This window comes from Ambystoma mexicanum, chromosome 1p (genome assembly GCF_040938575.1).
Source record: "Ambystoma mexicanum isolate Mex_15411 chromosome 1p, UKY_AmexF1_1, whole genome shotgun sequence".
Lineage (NCBI taxonomy): Eukaryota > Metazoa > Chordata > Amphibia > Caudata > Ambystomatidae > Ambystoma > Ambystoma mexicanum.
This window is the reverse complement of record NC_090921.1, coordinates 661,754,823-661,779,721: the sequence shown is the minus strand read 5'-3', so window position 1 is coordinate 661,779,721 and position 24,899 is coordinate 661,754,823. Positions and strand designations below refer to the sequence as shown.

Sequence of the window (24,899 nt, the reverse complement as noted above, 5' to 3'; positions counted from 1 at the left end):
CATTGACATTGCCTTAACAACCATCCCTGCTCAGATAGGTACGCGCCTCTTGGTACAGCGCTCCGCTTCACCCCCTTTCCTCTTTAACGTGCTTTGGTCAGAGATTGGAAGGCCCCCCCAAAGGAGTAAAAAGGAGGAGATCTGAAGGCCAGTCCCCAACACATAACCAGGACGAGAAAAACGTGCGTATCTGCCTCTTAACCAGCATGACTTGGGCAACCCCACTTTGGGGCAAAAGACCACCCACCACTATGTAGCACAAGAAAAGCCTCATAGGAACTATGCCTAACGCTTTTTCATTCACATACTTGGTTGCGCACAGATGCAATTACGCCCCCTACGGCTCTGTCCCCCAAGCAGAGGTTCGGCTGGCACCCGGCGGAAGTACAATAAAAATAGTGAGGATAATGCTGTGCGCTCTCCAATAAGTTGAAGTTGCTGTAATATTGGGCAACACCCCACTGTAGAGTGCTCGCCAGAAAACCTACACAGCACAGAAATATCCTGATAAAATACAGCCTTTGTAAAAGCAAGAACAACGAATTTCCTCTAAGTGTGCCTACACCCGCCTCCCCCCCGACACACAGCCTTCTCCAACAAACACTCCGACAACCTAGTTCTTGCGAACTTTCGCCATTCAGGGGAAAAGCTGGATCTGCGCACATTTGCTAAACTGAGATCATTTAGTCGTGTGCAGACCAACATGGACCTGGAAGAGGTTCAAAGTTCTTCTGAGATCCCCGGGAACGACCTGGACAGCGCTACCAAATCAGACATATGACTCTTGCATGGTGAGATCGGATTGATCAAAACTAGCCTCACCAAGACCGTCTCTGACCTGCAGACAAGAATGGCCAAAGTAGAAGACCAGATGGAAGCAGTAGAAAGCAACCAGCTGTCGGGAGACATAGCAGCTATACAATACGAGGCAAAGTTCCAGGATTTGGAGCAAAAAGAACGGGATATAGAGCTCAAACTAGATGACCTTGAAAACCAAGAATGGAGGGCGAACATCCGCGGTATGGGTCTCACTGAGAAACAAGGCGAAACCCTGTTAGGTCTCGAAAGTAGAATCAAAGCCTTGATAACATCTTTATTTGACAACTCAAATCCCCCCAAGCTGGCATTTGACAGAGCAGGGGGACCACCACAACGCCCACGGTCAGGCCTCATAAAATGCCACTACTATAGACAGCGGCAAGAAATTTTGCAAAGAGCAAGGGAAAAGGAACCAATAGAATTCGAAGGCTGTACTGTGAAACATTACCAAGATCTCTCTGCAGCAACTCTGAACAAAAGAAGAGGGTGTCATCCCTTCCCGTCTGGCTTCAAGAACGGAGTGTCCGCTATCGTTGGTGTCATCCTTTTTCCTTGTCCTTTGAATACGGTGCTGAGAGTTATAGACTCACTTCGGAGGAGGAGGCCAACAGGGCCCTAGATCATCTTCAAGCAACGGCGACAGGTCCGGACGCAGATGCCCACAGGAGATCCACTGGTCCCTGACAAGACACTATGCCTAAGTCTACAAGAAGAGGCCGGGCTCCAGCAAAGTGGAAACACAAGAGGCTCAACACACTGCTTGTAAGAGTTCCTTCTTGACTATTTCTTCCCTTCTTATTCTTTAATCATGCAATATCTGAAACGGGTTGAAAGGGGCTTTTTCAATGCTCTAAGTACCGAATGTCGCCACCCTGCACAGGGATTCAGAGACTATAATGGCACTCTACCGGGGACAGTCCACTCAAGTTTTTCATGTTAAAACTGCAACGAAACGTAATAAGGGGGAAAAAATGATAAAAAATTTTACTACTTCACCGCAGGTTGTTCTCGCCGTTTGATTCTTTTAAAGTGTTCAAAGTTCAGATCATATGCCTGGAGAGGGGCCCCACCAGAGTGGCCCTTTTCTTTTTCTAGGGCATCTCTTTCTTTGAGAAATGCTGACTCTGGTTTTTCCCACAGGGAGGGGAGTGTGGATTGCAAGGGATTCACTCAATTAGGAACAAGGTGTAACGCTTACCTGTGGGACCCTGCAGGAGTGCCAGGTCTGGACTGTGGATGCGCGCTGCTGGATTCGGCTATGCTGCTTATCCAAAACACTCCCTCTCCTGCAGTGCACTGTAAGGCTAAATGCCCAGCGGACGGTAAGGTTGGGAGTGGTTTGGTCAGGGTATTACTGGTTTGGGAGGCTGGGATGATTCTGGATCCCTCTGGACAGACCCTAGGACAGGCACACAATAGGGATCATAAACCACTGCACCGCCACAATCCCACAACCTCCCCTGAGACAGAATATCCAAACTAACAGAACTTAAATCCCTGCTCACCGTGATAACACCATGAGGAGGAAATCTCTTCCGTTTCTTAACTGGGATCAGTGGCGCAGACCTGCTGAGGTGCACCTAGGTGCTTTTGAATGAGAGTCTTTCTAGGCGTGTGGGTATGATGCCAAATCTGCCACTAGCAATGTTCATGCAGAGACTCATCTCAGTTAACAGCCTCTCTTCGTTGATTGTGCTTGTTCAACAATGAAGGCTTGTGTCCAGTAGCGCATTGTACAGCATGTGTAGTTCAAGTCACTATGTTTGATGTCCCTTTCTTCTTTCTCTAGGTCCGGAGTTGCTGCCACATTGAATCCGTTGAGGCGTGCTACGCGTGCAACTTCCCTGGTGTGTCCTGAATGCAGAATCCAGGTGAGTATGGTTCCGGTGGTAGGTACAGAGGGGTAGTGTAGAGATCCGCCTACTTACAGTCTTTTCTGCGCTTTGTAGGTAACGCGGAGGACCTGCGCTGAAATCCTGTGCGTGGAAGACTGCAGCGCTGAAAATTAATATTGCTGGTGCAGTAGAGCCGCGCTGAAGTCTGTTGTGTAAGCTGCTGCTCTGAATGTTGCACAGACGGTGAAGCCGCTCTAGAGTTCGCCGTGCTGAAGAAAGTCAAGGTGTTATCTGACACGAGTCAGACTCTGGGCTCCCATATGCGAGCTACACGATGAATCCACCACACGTGGATGCTGGAGCAGGTACATTGCCTGAGAGCAGCCAAGTAAAACACTAAGCCCTGGGTGTGGCCCAGGGCATGGCTTATATAGCCCTGGGCCGCACCCAGCACCACTAGACCACCATGGATAGTGTTGTGTGGGAAACCGGGGGCCTTCTTACTTTCCACCTGATGGCTGGGTCTGGGAGCCATCTTGGAAGTGGCACTGATCCACACCAACAGTCTGCAAACACTTCTGGCGCCAGCTGGCAACCCTGCGGGTCCAGCCTGTGCCTGTGGTGATCAGAGGAGTTTGGTTATGGGTTCATGACACAAGGAAGCCTCATATTTACGACCTCACATCTTTACAACTGAATGCATTCAAATCATTCATACATCAACTTTCCACACACGTGCTTACCTGCCATCCAATAGTGACAAGCAGCACAAAGGTTCCACATTTGCCGCACATACACCAATATGGCAACACATGATACCATAGTTTTCAGGTCTCTCAATGTTAAGGGTGTCAATTCACCACAAAATCGATTGATGTTCGCACGTCAATTCAGACTCGCAAGATTAGATGTGCTGTTTGTACAAGAAACTAAATATGCTCAGGGAGAGGAACGCAAGATCATCAGCAGGGAAATCAGCATCTGGAAAAAAGGCATCTTGGGTAGAAGGTCCTTAGGCCTACAGATAGAGCAGGTACATAGGGGCCCCCAAGGTAGATATCTAGGTCTGAAGGGAAGGCTAAAGTCACGGACGGTCACTCTTTGCTCTACTTACGCCCCTAACCAAAATCAATCGCACTTCTTTGAATCTCTATTCAAGTTTTTGGGAGGATGGCGAGAGGGCATACTCGTGTGGGGGGGGCACTTTAATGTTGTGGCTGACCCGGGTTGGGACTGGGACTCAATAAGACAAGATGCCCACTCACCAAGCAAACTACAGGGACACAGATTCCTAAATCAGCTTAGAGAACATCATCTGATAGATTCCTGGCGCACAGTGCACCTCAGGGGAGAGGGCCTTCATTTTTTATTCTCCCCCCCCCCATCACACATATTCCCGTATTGTTTGCCTATTAGTGGGGGCGGAATGTGAAATCTAGACCTAGATCTGGGACCCTCCCATGTGATAGAACGGAGGTGGATCTGCAACGATTACCTCTGCAAGGACCCCCGTGTTCAGGGACACGCTCTCCGACTCCATAAAAACTACTTCACGACAAATTACATAGGGGGATGTCACTGGACACGGTTTGGGAGGCAGGGAAGGCCACAATAAGGGGATTCTTGATAGCCGAAGGGACGCATCAAAAAAGTTTTAGACTGAGGAGGGAAGAAGAACTCAAGTGTGAGATCTCGCGACAGGAAGAAAACCTCTGCAAACACCTGACACATGCAGCCACCATTCTAGACCAGATCAAAGGGCTTAGAGAAGGACTAAAAGACATCTGGAATGGCAAAGCACTGACAACTAAAATATCTTAAATAAAAATTCTTTGAAAAGGGCGATAAAGCTCATACAATGCTAGCCAACAGACTAAGCAAACAAAGAGCGGATAAGGATGTATATAAAATCAACAACGAACAAGGCACAGCGCTCACTGACCCCCACAAAATCACAAAACGCTTCTCTGAATTGTATACTACATTGTACTCCGCAGAAGGTGAAAGCTTGAGCCCAGAAATTGAGAGCTACCTAGCAAAACTGCCACGCCCCCCAATAACACGAGAACATATGTAAATGCTAAATAGCCCGATTACCACCATAGAGGTCCAGGGGGCATAACCTAAAGGCAAGCTCAGCACCGGGGCTAGATGGCTGGACGCCGGCTTTTTACAAAACCAACTGTAACACTCTTCACCCCCTTTCTCACTAAACTCTTCAATTCTGACAACAGGGCAAGCCCCGCGGTCATTTACTGAGTCCATAATAATTGTGATACCCAAAGAAGGGAAGGACGCCTCAGAATGTTCATCATACTACTCAATCTCACTTATCAATGTGGATGCTAGCATTCTAGCTGCCCGATTAGCCCAAGTCCTTCCCCAACAGGTTCACACCGACCAGGTCGGATACGTGAAAGGTAGGCAGGGGGCGGATAACATCCAGAAGACCCCATATTTTTATGGCTGATCTTAATGAATCAGAAGACTGTCCCATTTCACACTGACTCGAGGTACGAGGCAAGGCTGCCCACTTTCCCCCTTATTATATGCCCTAGTGGTGGAGCCCTTCGCTGAGTTGGTTCGGGCCAATCCTCTAATTCATGGGTTGACAAGGGGTGGAAAAGAAAACAAGCAACCAATGTTGGCAGATGATATTCTGTTGTACCTCACTCGACCGTTAAGCTCAGTCCCCGCCCTCTTTGACAATTATAAAAATATGGTGCGCTATCAATAGCGGTTCCCCTGAAACCAGACTGAAATCCCCCCCTGTTTGGTAGCAGAATGGGGCTTTCAAGTGCAAACGCACACCATTAGATACTTGGGAGTGGAGATCCCAGTTCATCTGGCAAACCTCTTTGATGCAAATTACATCGCCCTGTGGAACACTATTAATGATGATCTCAACAGATGGGCCAAATTACCTCTTTCCTGGGCGGCGCGGGTCACCTCTATAAAAATGCATTTATTTATTTATTTGTATTTTTAAAGCGCACAGCAGCTCTAGGGCATCGTAGCGCTGTTACAGAAATACATTGCTGGTTACAGAGGAAGGCTTAGAATTTGCATGGTAATTTGCATTTGAAGATCATATTTTGTTACAGAGAGATTGCATTACAAACAGGTTGCATAATAATACAGCTGAAAGTTGAAAGTGAGGAGAGTAGGTATGGGTGATGGGCGTTTGTGGTAAGGATATGTGAATAGTGTAATTTTGAGGGATTTGCAGAAGGAGTACAGGGAAGGTTCCGCTCTGAGTGAGTTGGGGAGGGTATTCCAAAGCTTAGGTGCTTTGTGGGGGAATCCAATGCCGCCGGCTTTGGCTCTTTTTATGGTGGGTATGCAAAGTTGGTTCACATGGTGGCTTCTTTTGGGACGTTCAGAGGAGTTCTTAGTTATAGTTTCAGATAAGCAGGAAGGTGCGGCGTGATTGATGCATTTGTGTGTGAGGGTGAGGATTTTGAAGTGTATTCTTTTACCCAGATTTCTATTCCTTTTCCAATCTATCACAGTTATTATCCCCGATACCTTTCTCACATAAGTTAAGTGCACACTTTTAACATTCCTCTGGGGAAATACGAAACCCTTAGTCCCGTACACAACTTTCATTCTGCCAAAGGAGATGGGAGGCATGGGATATCCGGATTTAGCAGAATAGTATCCTGCCAGATCACCTGTGGGAAAAGCCTGAAAAGCAATGGGTGTCCCTGGAGAACAATTCTTTTGCACTAGTTACCGTTGGAGAATGGTTATGGGTCCCTCTCTCTACCATGCCCCGAAGGATACAAGAACACCCGGTTATTTCTGTGTTATGGTCATTGTGGCATCCCTCTCACCTCATGAAAGGCGTCACAACGTGGCCATCCCCCCTCAGCTGGACCTGGTCTCACCCATACGCAATCACCTGAGCGGGGTTCTCCGCTTCCAACCCTGGTATGAAGCAGGTCTAGTGAGAGTTGGGCAAATGTGGAGAGAGGGCTCCTACATTTCCAAAGAAGAATTGGAGGAGGCATTGGATGGGACCAAGATTCCCCCCTTGCTTTACCTCCAATTGAGAAGCATCCTTAAGGATCCACGCTGGGGCCGTTCCCTCCAACGCCCTCTCACACCATTCGAAGAAATCCTCAGCGTTCCCCAAGCCACTAGAAGCTTGATAGCCCATTTGTATAAAAAACAAGTTAAGGTCTTTCAATTGCCATTTGTCTTCTATGCGTTTAGAACTGTGACCGCTACTGTGAAACTAACATGTAATTTTGTCACACTTGTTGTAAAATCAATAAAAACTATTAAAAAAATAAATAAAAAAGCACCCCAGCTGGTGTAACGCCGTTGAATTCTTTGGAGGTTTGGAAAAAGCTGTACGGTGAAAGACTTTTTAAAGAGACAACGTATGCCCGTTGAAAAGGGGAATCATGTGCGGATCTCAAAACAAAAGGCCGTCTTACAAAGGGGTAAGAGCAGAACTTAAGTGACAAGTTGTTTATTATAGATGGAGTGGCTCAGCATGAGGGACTTTATAGATACAGATTGATTATATTTGGGGGAGGCTGTTCAAGGTGTATTTTACAGGGAGGAGATCCGGAAAATCAGTAAACAGCAGCAGCAAGTTTATAGAATCGAAAAAGTCAAAGAGTAAACGTCATGGTGCCAAGGAGCACTATCTAGTTAAATGGCTGGGATAGCCCGACAAATTCAACAGTTGGTGGCCAGCCGGATCCCTAGAGACCACGGGTGTGTAACGGAGGTCAAAATTGAGTCTGTGCCTTTTAATATTATCCTTCCCAGCAAGGCTTCAGGGAATAAAATATCCATCTTTACTTGCCAAACCCGTAAATCAGGAGGGTCAATGGAGAGTGGCGCTCACTGAAGTTCAGTACGTCCAATCGCGGGACACTTTAGCCCTGGGGTAAGCCACCTTTATCATAAAATGAACAAATACGCTGCAGCTCTGGCTGGGTGGATTTCCGAAGGGGCCTTATTCAAACATACAGGAACTTGTGAAAGTCATCAACAAAAGTGTATCAAATATAGCAGAGTATGGCGATACAACGCTACACCTAGACCCACACCAACGGAACGTTTTTGTGCATGGTCTGGACCCATCTATTAGGTTTTCAACATCGAGGAGACTGCACAACATATTGGGCACTGTGCAACATAATGGAACTATAGAACCGAGGGATAATACCTGCACCAACATTAACAGGGGTTTTTATAGCTTATTGCTTTTCAGCGATATCGTGAAGAATCAATGGGTAGCGTATAACTTCACCCCGCTACCTAAAACCATGGAGATTAAAGGGAACAACAATGATATTGTGAACATTCAATACAACAAACCGGATTACTTTCCGGTGTGTAAAAACCATTTTGACACCATCAACATACAAATAAGAGAAGACCAGGGACAGTTTGTATCATTTAAATGCGGAAAAATCTGGCTGCGGTTGCACTTCAGACTGCTCCGGCTGAAAGACTAATAAAATAGTGTTGTAATGGCTATGGTAAAGAACTATGGACACCCCGGCCTGTTACAGCGTTCCACCATATTTCAGCGGAAGTCCCGTAATGTATGGGGCGGGTATCAGTGGTATCTTTAAAAGTCTTTTTAGGAGCGCCATGGGGGAAGCGTAACATCAGCGGTTGCTGAGCATCTCGCCAAACAGAAAAAGGAGGGACAGGACGATCAGGCCTCATTTATAAACCACATATATGCGTTAAGAGGAAGAAGTCGGAGTCCATGCTGCGCGGCCCCCCCAGAAACCCACCAAGAAAGGCAGATCAAAAGCCTGACGTGCACAGCCCAGTAAGAAGAAGCAGCGTGTTATTTCTAAAAGGGCAGTGATATTTTTTAAAGAACAATGGCCTTCTTACACAGAGCTTCCGGGGAATGTGTAAAATCGGAGCTCGATCACTTTACCGTACCCCTGGGATGTATCTGCGTAGCAAGGATTTGTGTAGTGTGCCATTTGCTGCTTCTCAGGGGGCTTCAAGTCTTAAAAGCCTGGGTTTGCCACCGCCAACAGAGAACGGCTTTTGGGCTAGTTTAAGGAGCCACAGCAACAAATGTCATGGAAATGTCTTAAGAAAAAAGCTGGGTTTTTGGACCCTGTCTCTATCCGCAAGCACAAGATATAGCGGGTGTAATGGCGCCCACTGCTTTGTCATCGCCAGGGGTTATACACCGGTGGAGCTGCTGCTACCAAGAGATCAATCATGGGGTGATACAGATAGTGGTTCTGATCTCAAGAAACAGCAATACAGGATGACAAGCATTGTTTGGAGGGCCCAAGGAGGGGGTATGCTTGTTGTTGATCATAAAAGCATCAGGATTGCCTGGGAGGCCCTGTAAGGAACGCATGGTGGCAATAGTAAGACAGACACAAGTGACCACAGTTCAAGGGTGTTTATTGAATTCTCACAAGGGTGTGATAAACACCTATCTAAACATAAATCTGCAGATGGGAGCAAGCTAGGACCATCAAATAATTAAGAATGCAGTCCTAGTGGAGTCTTGTCAACATAAAAGGGCCTATACTAAAAATCCTATTGCCAATCCTTACTACTAATTTACCAATAGTGTGGGGTGAAGTTCATGAAAAAGAAAGAAGTATTCCCAAAATGATAAGTCAGGATGATTGGGCCGTTGGCCTCACTTCCCCACGTTTTCTGCACGGGGCAAGACTGTTCACTCAAGCGAAGTACACATTCTGGCTTCTGCAGCAAGAGGATACAGTTCAATTTTCACAGTTCAAGGACCTTCTGTGTCCAAGCGTCTTTGCTTCTTAAGAGGGCTTGGGGTACAAAAAACAACACGCAAATGTTATTTTCCCCGGATACCCCTCAGCCGGGCTCAGATCCCTTTCTTTCACTCAATTTGTTTCCCTCAGCCGGGCTGAGACCAGTTGTGAAGTACATTAAAATATCGAATACTTTCGAATGTGCACAGGATTTGGCGTGACCCGTTGCATGACCACTTTGATCCCAATATGCCTTTTCTCACACTCGACATCAGTTTGATACCTAACAGAGACTTACGAATGAGCACCCACGTGCCGCCGGACCACTCTGTCCACGGTATCTTCTCGTAGCCTCCCAAAGTTCAGTCACACTGACTGTGCTAACTTTACTAGTGCTACTTTGTTCGGCAAAGTTTCTGTTCAGGCGCAGCTCACCTTCTTCCAAGCTCTCAAGGTTCACAATGAAGGCTTCCCTCAGCTGGGCTCGAGCCTTCCCTCATGCAGCACAGTTCACATCGAAGGCTTCCCTCAGTCGGGTTCGAGCCTCCCTTCACGATTCACAGTTCACTAAGAATGCTTCTGTCACGACCCACATCCAGAAACCCCCTGGCAAGCCCATGGGCCAGGAGGGGTCTTGGCTCGGGTCTCCAACAAACTTAGGCACCCTTTGCCTAGGCCCTCTTGGGGCCAGTCCTGGAGCCTTTGGCGCCAGGCTCATACTTAATAAAGACTTGTGTTTAGGGAACTACTTTATTTCAAGTGCCAGCCAACATGGAGGCATCCACATAGTTTGGCTCCTTGGAACCAAGCTATGCGGTATAGTGTTTTGGGTGTGGTAGCCTAGGAACTACTTTACCTGGACTACTTTCTTGAAGCTATTTAAACCACACCCGACTTGGATAACACGCTTCGCGTTACTTTGCCATCCTGCAACGTGACGCTCAACGTGTTCAGCTGTACCCGCGAACCTCGGGAAAACAGCATCTGTAAAGAGACAAAAGGACATCGTTAACAGCAGCAGCTTACCTGTAATTTCATCGTTAGCTGCCCACAGCTCCTGCAAACAGCATCCTAGGATCAGCGCGTCTCCCGGACCAGTGGATCTGTAAAAAAGGAAGAAACAAGACATTAGACACTTTTACAACATAACAAATTGTGCCGAAAAGCTTACCTCGCAAGTCGCCCATTGACCAGCATCGCCTCGGGATTTCATACACCCGGTGAGCACCGCAATCTATGGGAAAGAAAAGACAACAGGTTAGCAAAGGCAAGGCATCATAGCGCTGCGCATAGCGCCTACTTACTGCATCAAGGCGCTCTTCATACACCATCATTTACCGGTGAGACCCAATTCAGCCAATGCATCACATTGGACTTCCGCGTACCCAAGGAAGAGAAAAAGACATTATTTAAACCAAGAAAGGCATGCAAGAATAACAACAATATACAACAGCAATAAGACCTACCTGAAAGACTCAAAACGGGCCGGCATCAATGAAGTAACTAGATCGCATTCGCCCACAAAGGACAACGTGCCCCTGCCAAGAAGGCAGGAAGGAGAGCACACCTGAATTAACAACAAGGTGAGGAGAGGTCCAGAGGGGCTGCGGGCGTACGGGGTGGTGGTGGGTTGCTTACCCCAATTGCCTAGTCTTGAACATTGCCCACCTGTATTCCAGGCAGAACTTACCCGCTGGTCACACCTGGGAACCGCAGAGAAGGATACCAGAGTCCCTACGGCTGGGTGGCGTCCCCGTGGATACCAGGTGAGCGTAACAGCTTCCTCCAGTCTGGCTTGAGTCTCCCCTCAAAATTCTCAATTCACAAAAGAAAAGTTTTTGGGACTTCTAGTCACTGGGCTAATTTCGCACCCATGCCACAGCTCCCCAAAACAGCATTTTCTGGCATTGGGAGCTGCATGAGCTAAAAAGGGATGTTGATCTGAGGTCATGGTGTCTCCACCTGGCCCCCAGAGACCTGGGTTCACCTGCCTGGCCTAGGGGAGGAGTCTTGCTGTGGGTACCACCAGGCAACCCCTGCTGCCCCTGGTATTGCCTTCTGGAGGTAGAGCTCCCTCTCCACAGTGCAGTCTCCTCTGAACTCCACTGTTAGGGTGTTTTTCTCCTCCTCCAGATCTCCCAGGATCTCTGCAGCTATTTTGGTGGTAGTCTTTCCTCTGTGCCGTAGGGTGTTTAATGGACATCTTTAATACTCCCAATTGGATCTTCTTCTTCACAGTACTATGTGAAGATGGGGGTAGGGGATGTGTTTATGGAAACTTCCAAAAATGGGGTTGTGCGATTGTGGGTAACTGCACAAAGGGGTATACAGGTGTCTCTGCCCCACTCCCCGAGAACCTCTCACTCAGGTGATCCTCCCGCATTTGTCCCACCCTCAGGGTCTGGATCCAAAGGCAGTGCCCTGGCCACCTGAGCAAAAGATCACTGGGGTTTGGACAGTGAAACACCTTCTGGTTTTTCACAGCCCTGACGAGTGGAGTTGTTCTTTTTTGATTAATCAATGGACCAGGATTGCCTGGGGGCCCCGACGAGCAGAGTTGATCTTTTGATTTATCAATGGGCCTCGAAAACAGGTGTCATGGGGTGTCTGACAAACAGCAACCGATAGTTTTTACAGGGGGGTGATGGGATTGGTCGCTATATGATGAATGATTATACAAGGTATGTTGTGTGCGATATAAAATGAATGGGTTTTATACACTTTTTTTTAAGAGCTGTATTGTAACATGTTTTTTATTCACAGCTTCTAGGTAAGGTAAAGAAGGCCATGTATTTCCATTTGTAGGTTTTTACATAGCGCTTAAATGCAGGATATAAATGCACAAATACAGCAGGTGATTAGCCTTTCAATCTTCCAGGGGTTGGTCAAACAATCACCTGCTGTGATTTAACCTCCCCTGAGAAGCTCGCACTTAGATGTCTATACATGGTTTGTTAATGCTCAAGTATTTGTCATTATGGATACCAGGCTACAACAACCCTTCGCGTGTGTGCTGGCTGGACCTTCCAGCTGTGGCAAGAGTCATTTTGTCAAAAAACATTTAGTAAACGCCCACACCGTGATAACACATATCCCTGATAATATTGTCTGTTTCTACAGCTGCTGGCAACCTCTTTACAACACCTGGCAACAGCAGTTTAAGCACCTTTGGTTCTACAGGGTATGTCCGACAGTCTCAACGATGATCGTTTATTGCCGCCAATGGGGAAAATGATTATTGTGGACGATTTGATGACCGATCTCCAATGCTCTGGACATCCTTGCCCCTGTCATGAGATTCTCTCTGAAGCCTACCTCCAAGTGCAAAGCTTGGTATGACTCCAACCTCGCCGCCCTGAAACGCAAGTGCAGGGTGGCTGAGAGAAAGTTAAGGGCTTTGGGTGCATCCTCAGACAAACTGGCCTGCAGCCTACTACAAAGGCAATATAGACTCTCTGTCCTGTCCAAGAAGAGAGGCCACATACAAGCCCGTGTCTCTGCAGCCTCTAACAACACGGACAGATATCTGTAAGGAGCTGGCTAATTCTTCTGCAGTCTCTACCTCACCTGTTCCCTCCCAGGCCCTCTGTATGGCTCTGGCTTCTCACTTCACTTCTAAAACCTGTCCTCGCTCTCCTCTTTCTCACCCTCTACCTCTCCCAGCCCCCCTCTGGCCACTTCCCCCCTCTCCTAAGTCTTTCTCCTCTTTCGGGGGGGAAACAACTTGTCTAGAAAGAGATGTTTATAGACAAGTTTGATCTATGAAAGTGTTGTCCAAAGAGGGGCTCCCCTGCTCCTCCAGAACCATCACTTGTTCGGCACTGGATCCTTCTCCTCTCTCCTAAAGCACTCACTTGTGCATCCCCTCCTTAAAAAGCCTTCTGGTGACCCTACCTGTCCGGCAAACTATCGCCCGATCTCCATCACTCTCTTTCTGGGCAAACTCCTGGAAAAGCTGGCCATCCCCCAGCTTACTCTCCACACTTAATCTGTTGGTTGTCTCCATGACCATCAGTCTGGCTTCAGAGCAGCCAAAGGCATGGAAACTGCTCTCCTGTATACCTGTGAAGATCTGCTCTCTAATCTTAATTCCAGCCTTCCCTCTGTCCTCATGCTCCTTGACATTTACTCTGCTTTTGACATGGTCAATCACACCATCCTGATCAATCGACCCCGTAAGAACCTGTCCATCACGGATAAGGCCCTGGAGTGGTTGGCCTCCTTCCTGGACCGACCCTCCCAGATCCACCTTGGGTCCTTTCTCTCCACCACTTCTCTCTCCACATGTGGTGTTCCCCAGGGCTCTATCCTCTCACTCACCCTGGCTCTTCAAGGTCTACCTGGCCCCTTTGGCCCACCTGATCTCTACCTTCTCCTCCAACTTTCAGTGTTATGTGGATGACACTTTTCATGATCCCCTTAGCCTCCTCTCCTTTCTCGCTCGTTCCTGTCTATCCGCGATTCACGATTGGTGCGCCTCCAATGATCTCTGCCTTAATGCCAGTAAAAAGGAGATCCTTCTCATTGGGACCCCTGATCCAGCTTTGCCTCTCTCACTCTGGCCGCCATCCTTGGATCCTCTACCGTCAACTTCCTGTGAGACAAAAAACATTGGCGTCATCTTCGATTCCACTTTCTCTTTCTCTCCTCACATCACTGACCTTGCCAAGAAGGCCCACTATCAGATGCACCTCCTCAGGGGTGTGATGCTGTAAATGCATCGGAGGGACAGGGCCTCCGTATCCTTGTTCTTTACTGCTTTCTATCGTGTGTTCTGTCATGTTTTCCACGCAGGAGTTCATGTGGGACTCCTGGCGGTGCAGCTCTCTTTCTTTTGTTTTGGTGAACGGACCCGTGGGATACCCTTATGGCACCCATGGGTGGGGGTACAACCCTGTCCCCCTAGTGTATGTTTTTGGGCACCTGTGGGTGGCCCACAGAGCAGGGTATGGGCTGGTGGCAGCTCTATGATGAGTTTGACAGGTGTGCGGAGTATCCTCCATTTTGGGATACCTCGGCCCTGCCATTGGGATCCGTTGATTCCTGATGGAAAACAAGATGGCCCCGGTGGCCTCTTGTTTTCCCAAAGTCCTGGGAAGCTCTGACTCTGTCCCTTCCCCCTGACTGGCTGTTGGGTGGAAATGCCATATATGGTGTTGTTGTGAAGGCCCGGCCAGACTAGCTGGAGCCTTCCCGGTGATGTATGTTGTAGGTACCTCCTGTGGGTGGGACCTGGGTGAATAGAGTGTGTGACGAATATGCATTCTGTGTTGTGGGTGTCTAGTATCTGGTGTGAGACAACCCTGCCCGAAACCGGTATGAATGCGGCTTGGAGTGTTGAATGGCTCGGTACTTGTCCCAATATACATAACTTGTTGTGAGTGTCTGGAGAGAAGTGAATGGCCTGAATACCTTGTGTGCCTGATTGGCTGCCTGCATGCCCGTAGTCGTGATTGGATGCTTGAGTGTGACCCAGCGGAATGAATGGGAGATCAACAGTATATCTGGGGACCTCTCACTGCTAGGAATCGTGTTCAGAAGCTGAAGTCCACTACGACGAGTAACTGGATTAACTGACGCTTGACCTTAAACCCTGCTGGACGAGAAGAATTGCTGTTGCTCTCCTTCACAATCTGAAAGCTGCTGTGTTTCCAAGGACTGACCCAGAGAGGATCTGGTAAGGCGTGCTCTTCCCGAGCTACGAGGGACCATCGTGCACAGCCGATCTTTGCCAACGCTCCCTGGTAGACAGACCTTCGACAGGCTGCCGACCCGTTACGGGGACTGCTGCGGAACTCCAAGGAGAAGCACCCGGACTGTTGTCCGCCACTGTCGACGACCGCCATCGCCGACCGGAGCCGCCGTGCTCCCGTTTGCCTAAGAACTTAAATTGATCATCGGACGCTCTCGTCTGCATCGTCATCCGCTTGTCTCCCGCTGGAGAAGGCCTGACCGTCGACGCGCCGAGGAGCATCCACCGGTGGGTTTCCCGCCACCTAAAGACCGCAGAGACGGCGACGACTCGACGCCCTTGCTGGGCCACAGTTCTTCATCATCTCTTTGCGGTCCAGAACTATCGTCACCGAGGTGCCCCGCATGCCTCTTCCTTGCAGGACGCCAACGCTCTGTCGTCGACGAGCACCACTAGGAACGAAACTGCCACTTCCCTGCCGTAGTTCACCCTGTTCACCGTCAGACATTCGACGACCCGTGACGCCCGCCTTAAAGGGAGGGCACTCAAGAAGGGCCGTCTATTCCCTGACACCGAATGGCAAGTTCCCTGACACCTCTCGACGATCCGTGGCTCCCGCCTGAAAGGGAGGCACTCAAGAAGGATCGGTCGGCGCATTGTCGGAGAACTCTACTCCACCAGGTACAGTGGGTGGGTAAAACCTTAATAGGAAGAAGTAAGACTATTAAACATTATATGGACTGGGCTTGTACTATATATCTTTATTTACAGGTTGCCCAGGCGGGGGGGGATCTCCACACAGAACTGTGTCTAGTGGTAGGGGTCAGTATTCTGCCTATTGTTTCAACCATCTTATGTTCCTGCCTATCTCTATTGCTGGTTTCCTCGTTATTAATCTGTGTGACATTTTACCAGTACAGTTGATGCACTTTAATGAGATTTGATAACATTAGTGGTACCACTTTAGAATTGTAGATATTTATCATTATTGACTTCCAAGTACAAAGTGCGTTATTGTGATCGTGTACATACCTTTGAATATTAATTATATAAAGACTGTGTTTTCAGTAATACAGTGTGTTGACATTCCTTTGTGGGGGTTCGGGGACTACACTGTACTTAAGAACCAGCCTGCATCACCTCCTGAGAAGCTAGGCCTTGATTGCTCGTCCATTGCTACCTTATAGAGAATATTGGCTGGGGTCCGCTGTGCCTCTCCTCTACCATATAGAGAGCGGAAGTACAGACACCCCCTACCAGTCTTTACAAGGGATACTCTTCCTTTTCTTAGTTTCCCCCAGAAGCTCACCATCTCCAGAGCCCTGGTTCTCTCTAGGCTGGACTACTGCAACAGCCTCTTTCTCAATTTGCGTTACTCTACTCTCTGCCCTCTGCAACTAATGCAGAACAGGACTGCAAGACTTACCCTTGGCCTCAAGCCCAGGGACCGTATCTCTCCAGTCCTGAAATCTCTCGACTGTCCTCCGGTGGCTGCAAGGATCAAGTTTAAGACCCTCTGCATCGTCCACAAAGCTTTTGGGGGCTGGGGCCCGCACTACATCCAACTCTCTCTTCCAAAATACCTTCCTTCTTGAGTCATTCTTTCCGCTACCTCCAACTCTCTAGGGTCAGACGCTTCTCCAGGCAGAGTGTGGGGGGTAGATCTCTCTCCTCTGCTCAAGACCTTCCTTTTCTCCTCTGCTTTCTCTCTCTCTCTCCCCTGCTGACCTGCCTGCCTGCTGCACCGATTGGTTGCCTGGCTACCCCCAGAGTCTCACTGGGTACCAGGCTCCTCTATGTTCAGTCTCCCTGCACTGCCTCTGGGCCTACAGCGCACTTAGAGGCAGTAACGGTAACCTCTAAAGCCCCCTGCCTCCTTTCACTTACCCAGAGCTGCACTTCCCTGGCGGCACTCACTCAAGAGCATTGTTGCCGGATTGCACTCACCCCCCTTTTCAATTCCACCTGCACTTTTGCGCTGTCGCACTTGCACGATCTGAACGACACAAGGCCTAGAAAGATTGTTTGTCTTGTCCTCCCTCTGTCTCCTCCCCCCCTTGTCTTGTCGGGCCTAGAAACACTTATATAAAGGCACGTTATAAAATGGCATATCATATATTATAGGATCGCTCATAGGCATAGCCCTGCTGCTTATCACCAGCTTGCTCAGGGGACAGTAATGGAGCACACCCATAAAATGTATTTGGTGGACAAACGCCAGTTAGAAAGCCTGAGGACTCCCACACCCATGCCGGATTGGGGTATATACAAAAGCTTAACATTCATCTCGACTCGGAAATTAAGGATGTTCTAAACAGACCTGATTTAGCAGTGCATGATAAAGTGGCCTTATATAGGAATATTGTTCATAAATACTTAAAGCACACCGCCACTGCAAGACAGAGAAAAACAAACTAACTTCATAAATGCCGCCCGAAGAATCTAGCAGTGTGAAGGCTCCACCAGAGGCAGATCCGGTTGTGGCTGATATGGTGAAGACTTAGCCAACGCTATAAACCTAGCGCAGAACTATTGTTACATAAGATAAAACTTGCGAAGGATGTGGCCCCATGGACCGATAAGGCACAGTTTATCTACAGAGGCAGGTATGTCAGGGGCTCATACTTGCATGATCTAGTACGGAGTGTTACAAATCGACGCCCCCACTGCTATAATAAATGCCCCCATAGGCTGGAAACAGTTAATGCAAGCGGTCGGTGATTTAAATATTCCGACTTCGGTTGTGGGTAATGTCGCCCAACGACGCCTTCTGGAACAGCTAAATACTGGTACTTCTGCAATTCCTCACCAACAACACAGCCCTTTAGTCAACCCTATAAACAATTCCTGCTACCCCAGCCCCGGTAGTCTAAAAAGACTTAAGATACCGCTGAGTCCCGCCCCATACATTACAGGGGTTCCACTGAAATATGGCCGATTGCTGTAACCGGCTCGATTCATGTAATATTCCATATAGGCCCCGGGGTCTTCGTAGTTTGTTACCACAGCCATTATAATTCTGTTTTATTTGTCTTTCAGCCAGAGCGGTCTGAAGTGCAACCGCAAACAGATTTTTCCATATTTAAATCATACAAACTGTCGCTGGTTGTCTCTTATCTGTATCTTGATGGTGTCAAAGTGGTTTTTACATCCAGGAATGTAATCAGGTGTGTTGTATAGAATGTTCACAAGATCACTGTTGTGCCCTTTAATCTCCATGGTTCTGAGTAGCTATCCTCCACCAGTTGATACCCCACGATATCGCTGTAAAGCAATAAGCTATAAAACCCCCATATAAAAAAACCCTCTTAAAGTCGGTGCAAGTATTTTCCCGCAGTTATTTACTTCCAATATGTTGCACAGTCTCCCCGCTGTTGAAAACCTAACAGATGGGTCTGGACCCTGTAGAAAAACGTTGTAGGTGTGGGTCTAGGTGTAGCGTTGCATCGCTATCTTTGGGTATATTTGGTACGGGTTTGTTGATGACTCTAAGAAGTTCCTGTATATTTGAATAATACCCCTCAGGAAATCCACCAGGCCAGACTCGCAGAGAGCTTGTTTGTTTTATGATAAAGGTGGTTTCCTACGGTCGGATGTACTGAACTTCAGTTAGCTCCGCCGTCCATTGGCCATCCAGATTTACGGGTTTGGCCAGCTTCACAGTAAAGATGGATATTTTATTCCCTGGAAATGTCTCAGCTAATGTGTTGCTGGGAAGCATAATATAAAAATGTGCAGACTTCATTTCGACCTCCGTTACACACCCATGGTCTCTAGGGATCTGGCTGCCACCCAATTGTTGAATTTGTCAGGCCACCCCAGCCATTTAACTAGATAGTGCTTCTTGGCACCATGACCTTTACTCTTTATGACTTTTTTGATTCTATAAACTCGCCGCTGGCCTTTACCGACTTTCTGGATCTCCTCCCTGTAAAAAACACCTTGAACAGCCTGCCCCGAATAATCAGTGAATCTGTATATATAAAGACCCTCCAGCTGAGCCACTCCATCTATAATAAAGATCTGGTTGCTGTAGTTCTGCTCATACCCCTTTGTAAAGACGGCCTTGTGTTTTGAGATCCGCACATGATCCCCCTTTTTAAGGGGCATAAGTTTTGTCTTTTTAAAAAGTCTTTCACCATACAGTTTTTTCCAGCCCTCCAAAGAATTCAGCGGCGTGACACCAGCTGGGGTGAGTTTAATAGATCTATGATGTGTGTTGTTATACATATTTATAAATTAGGGTAGCACCGCCACATATCTATGGGTGTTTTTAGAGATTAAAAAAACCAGCCCAGTGTTTTAAAGGTGTGTCCGTCTGTAGTTTTGCGGCGACTCTACCTTTGTTAAATATGCGCTTAAAAGTCGTCTTGTTCTTTAAAGCCTCAACAAGGGTGTATTTTGATAGAACAATGACAAAGGCTAAAATATAGCGAAAAGAATCGTTATATTCACGAAACTGACTCAAAGCCATAATATCTGCCTGCCATTGTTGATCGATGTCACATACTACGGTCATGCAACCTTTAAAATGTTTTCAGGATGACCCGTGTAGCGTGTAAACCTCCTCCCCTACAAGCCACGTCTTGATGGCTCCCTGTGACACCTTCTCATCATCGCTTTGCAGTTTACGCCACAAACTATCAAGCCCTCCGTAACTACCAACACCTCCTTCATCATAATATATTTTTGACAGCTTTAGGCCAGACATGTTTGCCCCATTACCACTCAACATGAAGACACAATCAGGTTTTATAAACTGCAGATAGTTATTAACATTTAAAACAGCAATTTTTATTTAAAATATATTCACATTAAAATACTAGAACAATCGGTCTGGCTACAAATTCTGTAATACATGCGTTGACTGCACAACACATTGCACATCGCTGCTTCATAAGCAAACATGTTGACACTCCATTAGGCGCTCAATTATATATACTTTATTCCAGCCCAGTTGCGAACTGTTTTTTTCAGTTAGGTTTCTAACAACACATGCGTCTAAACTGCTTGATTTTCAACAGAGGGTAATATGCCGATTCTATAGCCCATAATGTTTTAGACACGCATCATTCAGTTCCTGCACCGATCCATATGTGCGTCAGTGGCTGCGTCAGCGCAACAAATCTACTAAACGTTTAGGGCTCAACACGAAACATTTTACATAGCAAGTGTAAGCTTCTTCCAAACATTTGTGAGCATCCTGCTGTGGATCATTAATTTTATGTCCGTAGCACCATCTGTAAAAGTGTTGTTTTAAACATGCCTCAGTCGCTATGGCTGTAATCCCATGAGTGGCCCGAATACCAGCGCGAAGAGGAGCTGTTGTGTCCATATCGGTCTCCCTTAGCATAATACATTCCTTATCCCAGGCTTTCAATTTGTTTTGAACAGCAAGCATAATGAATAATAGCATTGCCTTTGAGGCTACTTTTAAAATACTCTGGATTTTCAAGTTGGTTTGAACAGCAAGTACAAAAAATATTGATAGTCCCTGCTATAGCCTGGTTCTCCTCCCCCCTGCACACATGACCCTGTTTTTCATTAAGGCCCCGGGGGAGGGGCAGAATCAGTCTCCAGCATTGTGTTATCGCTGCATCCGCCTGCAGAGCCATAGATTCACAGTGTTCAAAATCCTCATCTGCCGCGCTTGATTGATTGATTGCAACATCGTCGGCATCCCAAAACTCTTCGGGTTTATAGTAGGCCATCAAATCCTGAGCATCTTCAATCCATCAAACACCATAAACCAATCGGAAATTTGACTATCGTCATAACCCCTGGGGCTTCCTGGGGGCGTTTTCCCCTTGTCGTAACTGTAGCTGTTCATAGTCATCGTTTGCTGAATAGCCCCTGGCTCGTTGGAGGAGCACCATTCCTACCACAAAGGCTATGCATCCGGGTTATAAAACACCTCCCCCTATGCCATCACAGCCTTAGCCCGAACTTTTAGATCGAAAAATATGTATCAAATCTATTTCCAACTATATTCGCTAACTCTCTAGCTTGTGTCATTAAGATTATGGAATCAAGACATCATCGATCCAATTTGTAAAACTTCATAGCCCATATAATATTCATAATGTCATCTATAGTATCTATACTATCTATAGATTTAATATCGAGTTCATATTAAAATTTAGATCTGCTTTTTTTATTTATAGGTCGCTCATTTTGATCAAGCATTCTTGAAATTCTTCAGATATATAAACTAAAGTGTATATAAAATTATTGGAATTCAATGAAAATGCATCAACAACTTTGAAGAACTTGTCCATTTGATATAAAATGTATACCCGGTTCCTATCACCGTAAAGGCCAAACCCAATCCTGTGTCATCAACGCATCACTACATCAAACCCTAAGATTCACAACTCAACCAGGCAGCAGCGCAGATGCATGCTCCCAGCCATATTTTTATATACATTTTATATTTCCTAAATATAATTTAATATAAATTTATATTCACTTTATATCCTTTTTCATATAAAATTTGAAAACAGTTTATATTAAAAACATATACATTTGATATAAAATAGATATCTTTGATATAATTTTTATATAAAAAGGTATATCAAGTTTATATCAAACACATATCAAAAGGGGGCTGGATTAAGGACACAAAAGGGGAGTTCCCACCTGTCAAAATGTAACTTTGTAAAAAGGGGCCCCCCCTATGTAGTACTCACAGCATTCTTACCCACTCTGCACCTCCGGTGAAGGGCCCTCCTGGTTGGGCTGTTACTACGACCAACTGGCCGCCACCTATGGGTATCCGGACGGTGCGTATGTTTCTGTGGTGAAAGATTCATCCAGACACGGTTCTGGGCACGTGAAATCTCGACAGTAGTTGAAGGATTATATATGTAAATTATGTACAAAGCTCCGGGGGTGAGCGAGGACTGTGAACAATTTGCCCCCACCTCTGGGAAGGGCGATGTATTGCAGTGTTGCATCGGGGTCTTTTGAAGCTGGGGACTGCTGGAATGCTGGGAGAGAGGCAAATCTTGATGGGAGTCAAACAGGTGTTCTTACTCAATACGCTATCTCCTGCATGCACTACCTTTCCGAAAACAAAAGTATAGCTTAAATAGACTTTATAAACAAGACTAGTACAGCCAGCGTGGCGAGCACTAAAGGCCGCATAGCGAGCATTACTCCAACAGATACAACAAGGTAAGATCAGTCCTATTGCGGGTGAAATTGACTGCCTTTGTGCCAAACTGCCCATCCTTGTGGTGCCTTTGGTTCCAAGATATATGCAGAAGGAATGACTCCCTTTTGCCGCGGCAGTAAACATTCGGAGCGCAGATATTTGGAAATCGCTGGGCGGGTTAGCGATTTAAATCTTTTCAAAAGTTGTGCAGTACAGGAAAAAAACAATTCCTACTTACTGCCTGTCCATCGGGAGAATCGAAGGTCAGGAACTCCAGCGTCGAGTCCTCCTCCAGCGGACGCTCCAGATCGTACAAACTCCCGTTTACACGTGCTGCAATCGCACTGGCGGCCAGAGCCGGGCTGCGGGGAGAGAACAGCAAACAACATCAGGAAAATCAGTGGTCCAAGTGCACCTTTCACTCAAGGGCCAGAAAGAGGCAGTCGCGGAAAAGACACATTGCGTGCATGCCCACCCCGAAACTAAACACAACCGAAACATTTGCGAATGTTATGCGTCTCGGAAGAGTCAAGCCACCGGAATAGAAAAAAAGCACAAACGGATGATGCACTGACAACATGAAATACTCACAAGTACTTCCCGCAGTACTAGGCAATGAGCACAGAAGCAAGAGAAGGCACAATATCTGCAGCTCAGTGTCCTAGTCCCCAAAGACAATTCCAGTGAATGTTCCCAAAAGACATTCTAGTGTGTCAATGCGTCCATGCATTGCCAGAGTTAAGGCTCCTATGCTATGTTAGGGTCCAGCAACCCCTTACCCATATCCAGAACTCAACCAAGTTGTATTTCCCATGCACCTCCTAGACAACCCAGGATCTAGATAAGAGAAGTATTTTACTCCCTATTTTTCAAAGTTGGGAGTAAACAGATTTGTTGTGTGCTGTGCAAAAATGTATATTTACCTTTCGCAGTGGGTATATTGTAGGTGAGCCAAAACGTGTTTTACCTGTAATAGCGACATGCTTTTGAAATTCATACTACTTTGCACCCAACAATGCAAATCAAAAGATCATTGTTTGTTTTACCCAAACAAACATTCATCTTCAGCTCAGGAGGCAGCTATGACAGAGATCCGGGCTGTGGTACTGTTACGCTGGTATTATGGATATATATATATATATATATATATATATATATATAGAGAGAGAGAGAGAGAGAGAGAGAGAGAGAGAGAGAGAGAGAGAGAGAGAGAGAGAGAGAGAGAGAGAGAGAGAGAGAGAGAGAGAGAGAGAGAGAGAGAGAGAGAGAGAGAGAGAGAGAGAGAGAGAGAGAGAGAGAGAGAGAGAGAGAGAGACGTGAAAGCATGAGGTAGGTTTTCCCACGCGACGTTCATAGTTTTTTTTTGGGACACATTTTTGCACCCTATTATATTTGGTTGGGTGTATTTGTATTTTAGGGAGTTAAAGCAGCTGGCACTTCATTTAAAAAATGAAAAACCACCATTACTAATTTATAATAATAATAATAATTTTGCATTTATTGCTATGAACCCTCAGGTATCTGGGCGCTGCTTATTATCAATCGCGGTGTGTGGTGCTCATTTATCAACCTCGGAAGGATGAAAGGTGCCGGGATTGGAACCTGCATTAGCAGGCTCTGCACGGATGTCAAAGCGAGTGCTCTACTCACTGTGCCACTTAACCGTTTATGCAAAGCTACAGGCTAGGCTTACCCAGGTCTCACAAATACTTTAAATATATATATATATACATTACAATAAGAAAATGGCAACTCATTACACATCTCAAGTAACTAACTTGCTCTAGGTCAACGATCAGCACTAGAGGGAGTCTTATGGCATAGAGGATATCTGAATAGGCACGGTTAGCGGTGATACGTGCAGCCGAGCAGCACACAGTTATAAGTAACTTTCCCCGTAGGCAGGTGTGCATCAGGAATGGAAGCGTTTCACTATCAGATGAACAGACATGCGAGGGATAATGCTGGCTCTGCGAGGTTACTGCGCCAGTGCTCCTCGTGATGGGCAATTTGTGCCTGGAACGGAGGTTCCCATCAGTGGCCCTGTAAGGCCCACCTACCAGTACAGCAGTGCATACGAAACCTGCCAGACGGAATGTAGCTGCCGACGGGAAAGCAGAAAGAAAATGGAGGCGGCGTCCCGGTAACCCATGCAGGTGCCTCCTCTAACCTTTCTCCCCTCCCTCTGGGTAAGGGGAGGGTGCAGGGTGGAACGGCGCCAAACAACCCAAAAGCCCGCGAAGGGCAAACAAAGGAAGAGGGTGGAGTAGGCCCCTTTATAATGGGCAGGCGTCCTACAGCAGGAAGCATCCAGCACCTGCAGTCGGACCCCTGCCTCGCCGCAGCGCTCCGTTCGGGTAGTGGGACACCCGTTTATTTCAAGGGCCAGGGCGAGATGGACACAGCAGCAGGAGGACCTGACGGCCGGCGAGTTCCGGATCTGGTGGCATGGGGTGCCAAGGATGAAATGGCCGCAGCTGCAGGGGCTGCTGCAGAAATTGCTGGGTTAGCATCAGAAGCCAGATGTGCTGGTCATCCACTTGGGGGGGAACGATCTGACTAACTTAGGGGGGAAGGGGGAGTCTTGTTAGAGACATGATGTTCTCATTGCAGGAGATATCGGCACAGCTGGGTGAAACGGAAATCGTGTGGTCGGA

At 47.1% G+C, this 24,899-nt stretch overlaps 1 protein-coding gene across 3 annotated transcripts in view; it reads right to left on the bottom strand.

Moving 5' to 3' along the window:
* Positions 1–24,899, bottom strand: part of TARS2 (threonyl-tRNA synthetase 2, mitochondrial) — a 1,102,517-nt gene that overhangs the window by 655,797 nt on the left and 421,821 nt on the right. For all 3 annotated transcript variants that reach the window (XM_069649728.1, XM_069649729.1, XM_069649730.1), the window contains one exon: positions 22,481–22,604. In XM_069649728.1, the coding sequence (XP_069505829.1) occupies positions 22,481–22,604 (124 nt within the window). The remainder of the gene's footprint in view (positions 1–22,480; positions 22,605–24,899) is intronic.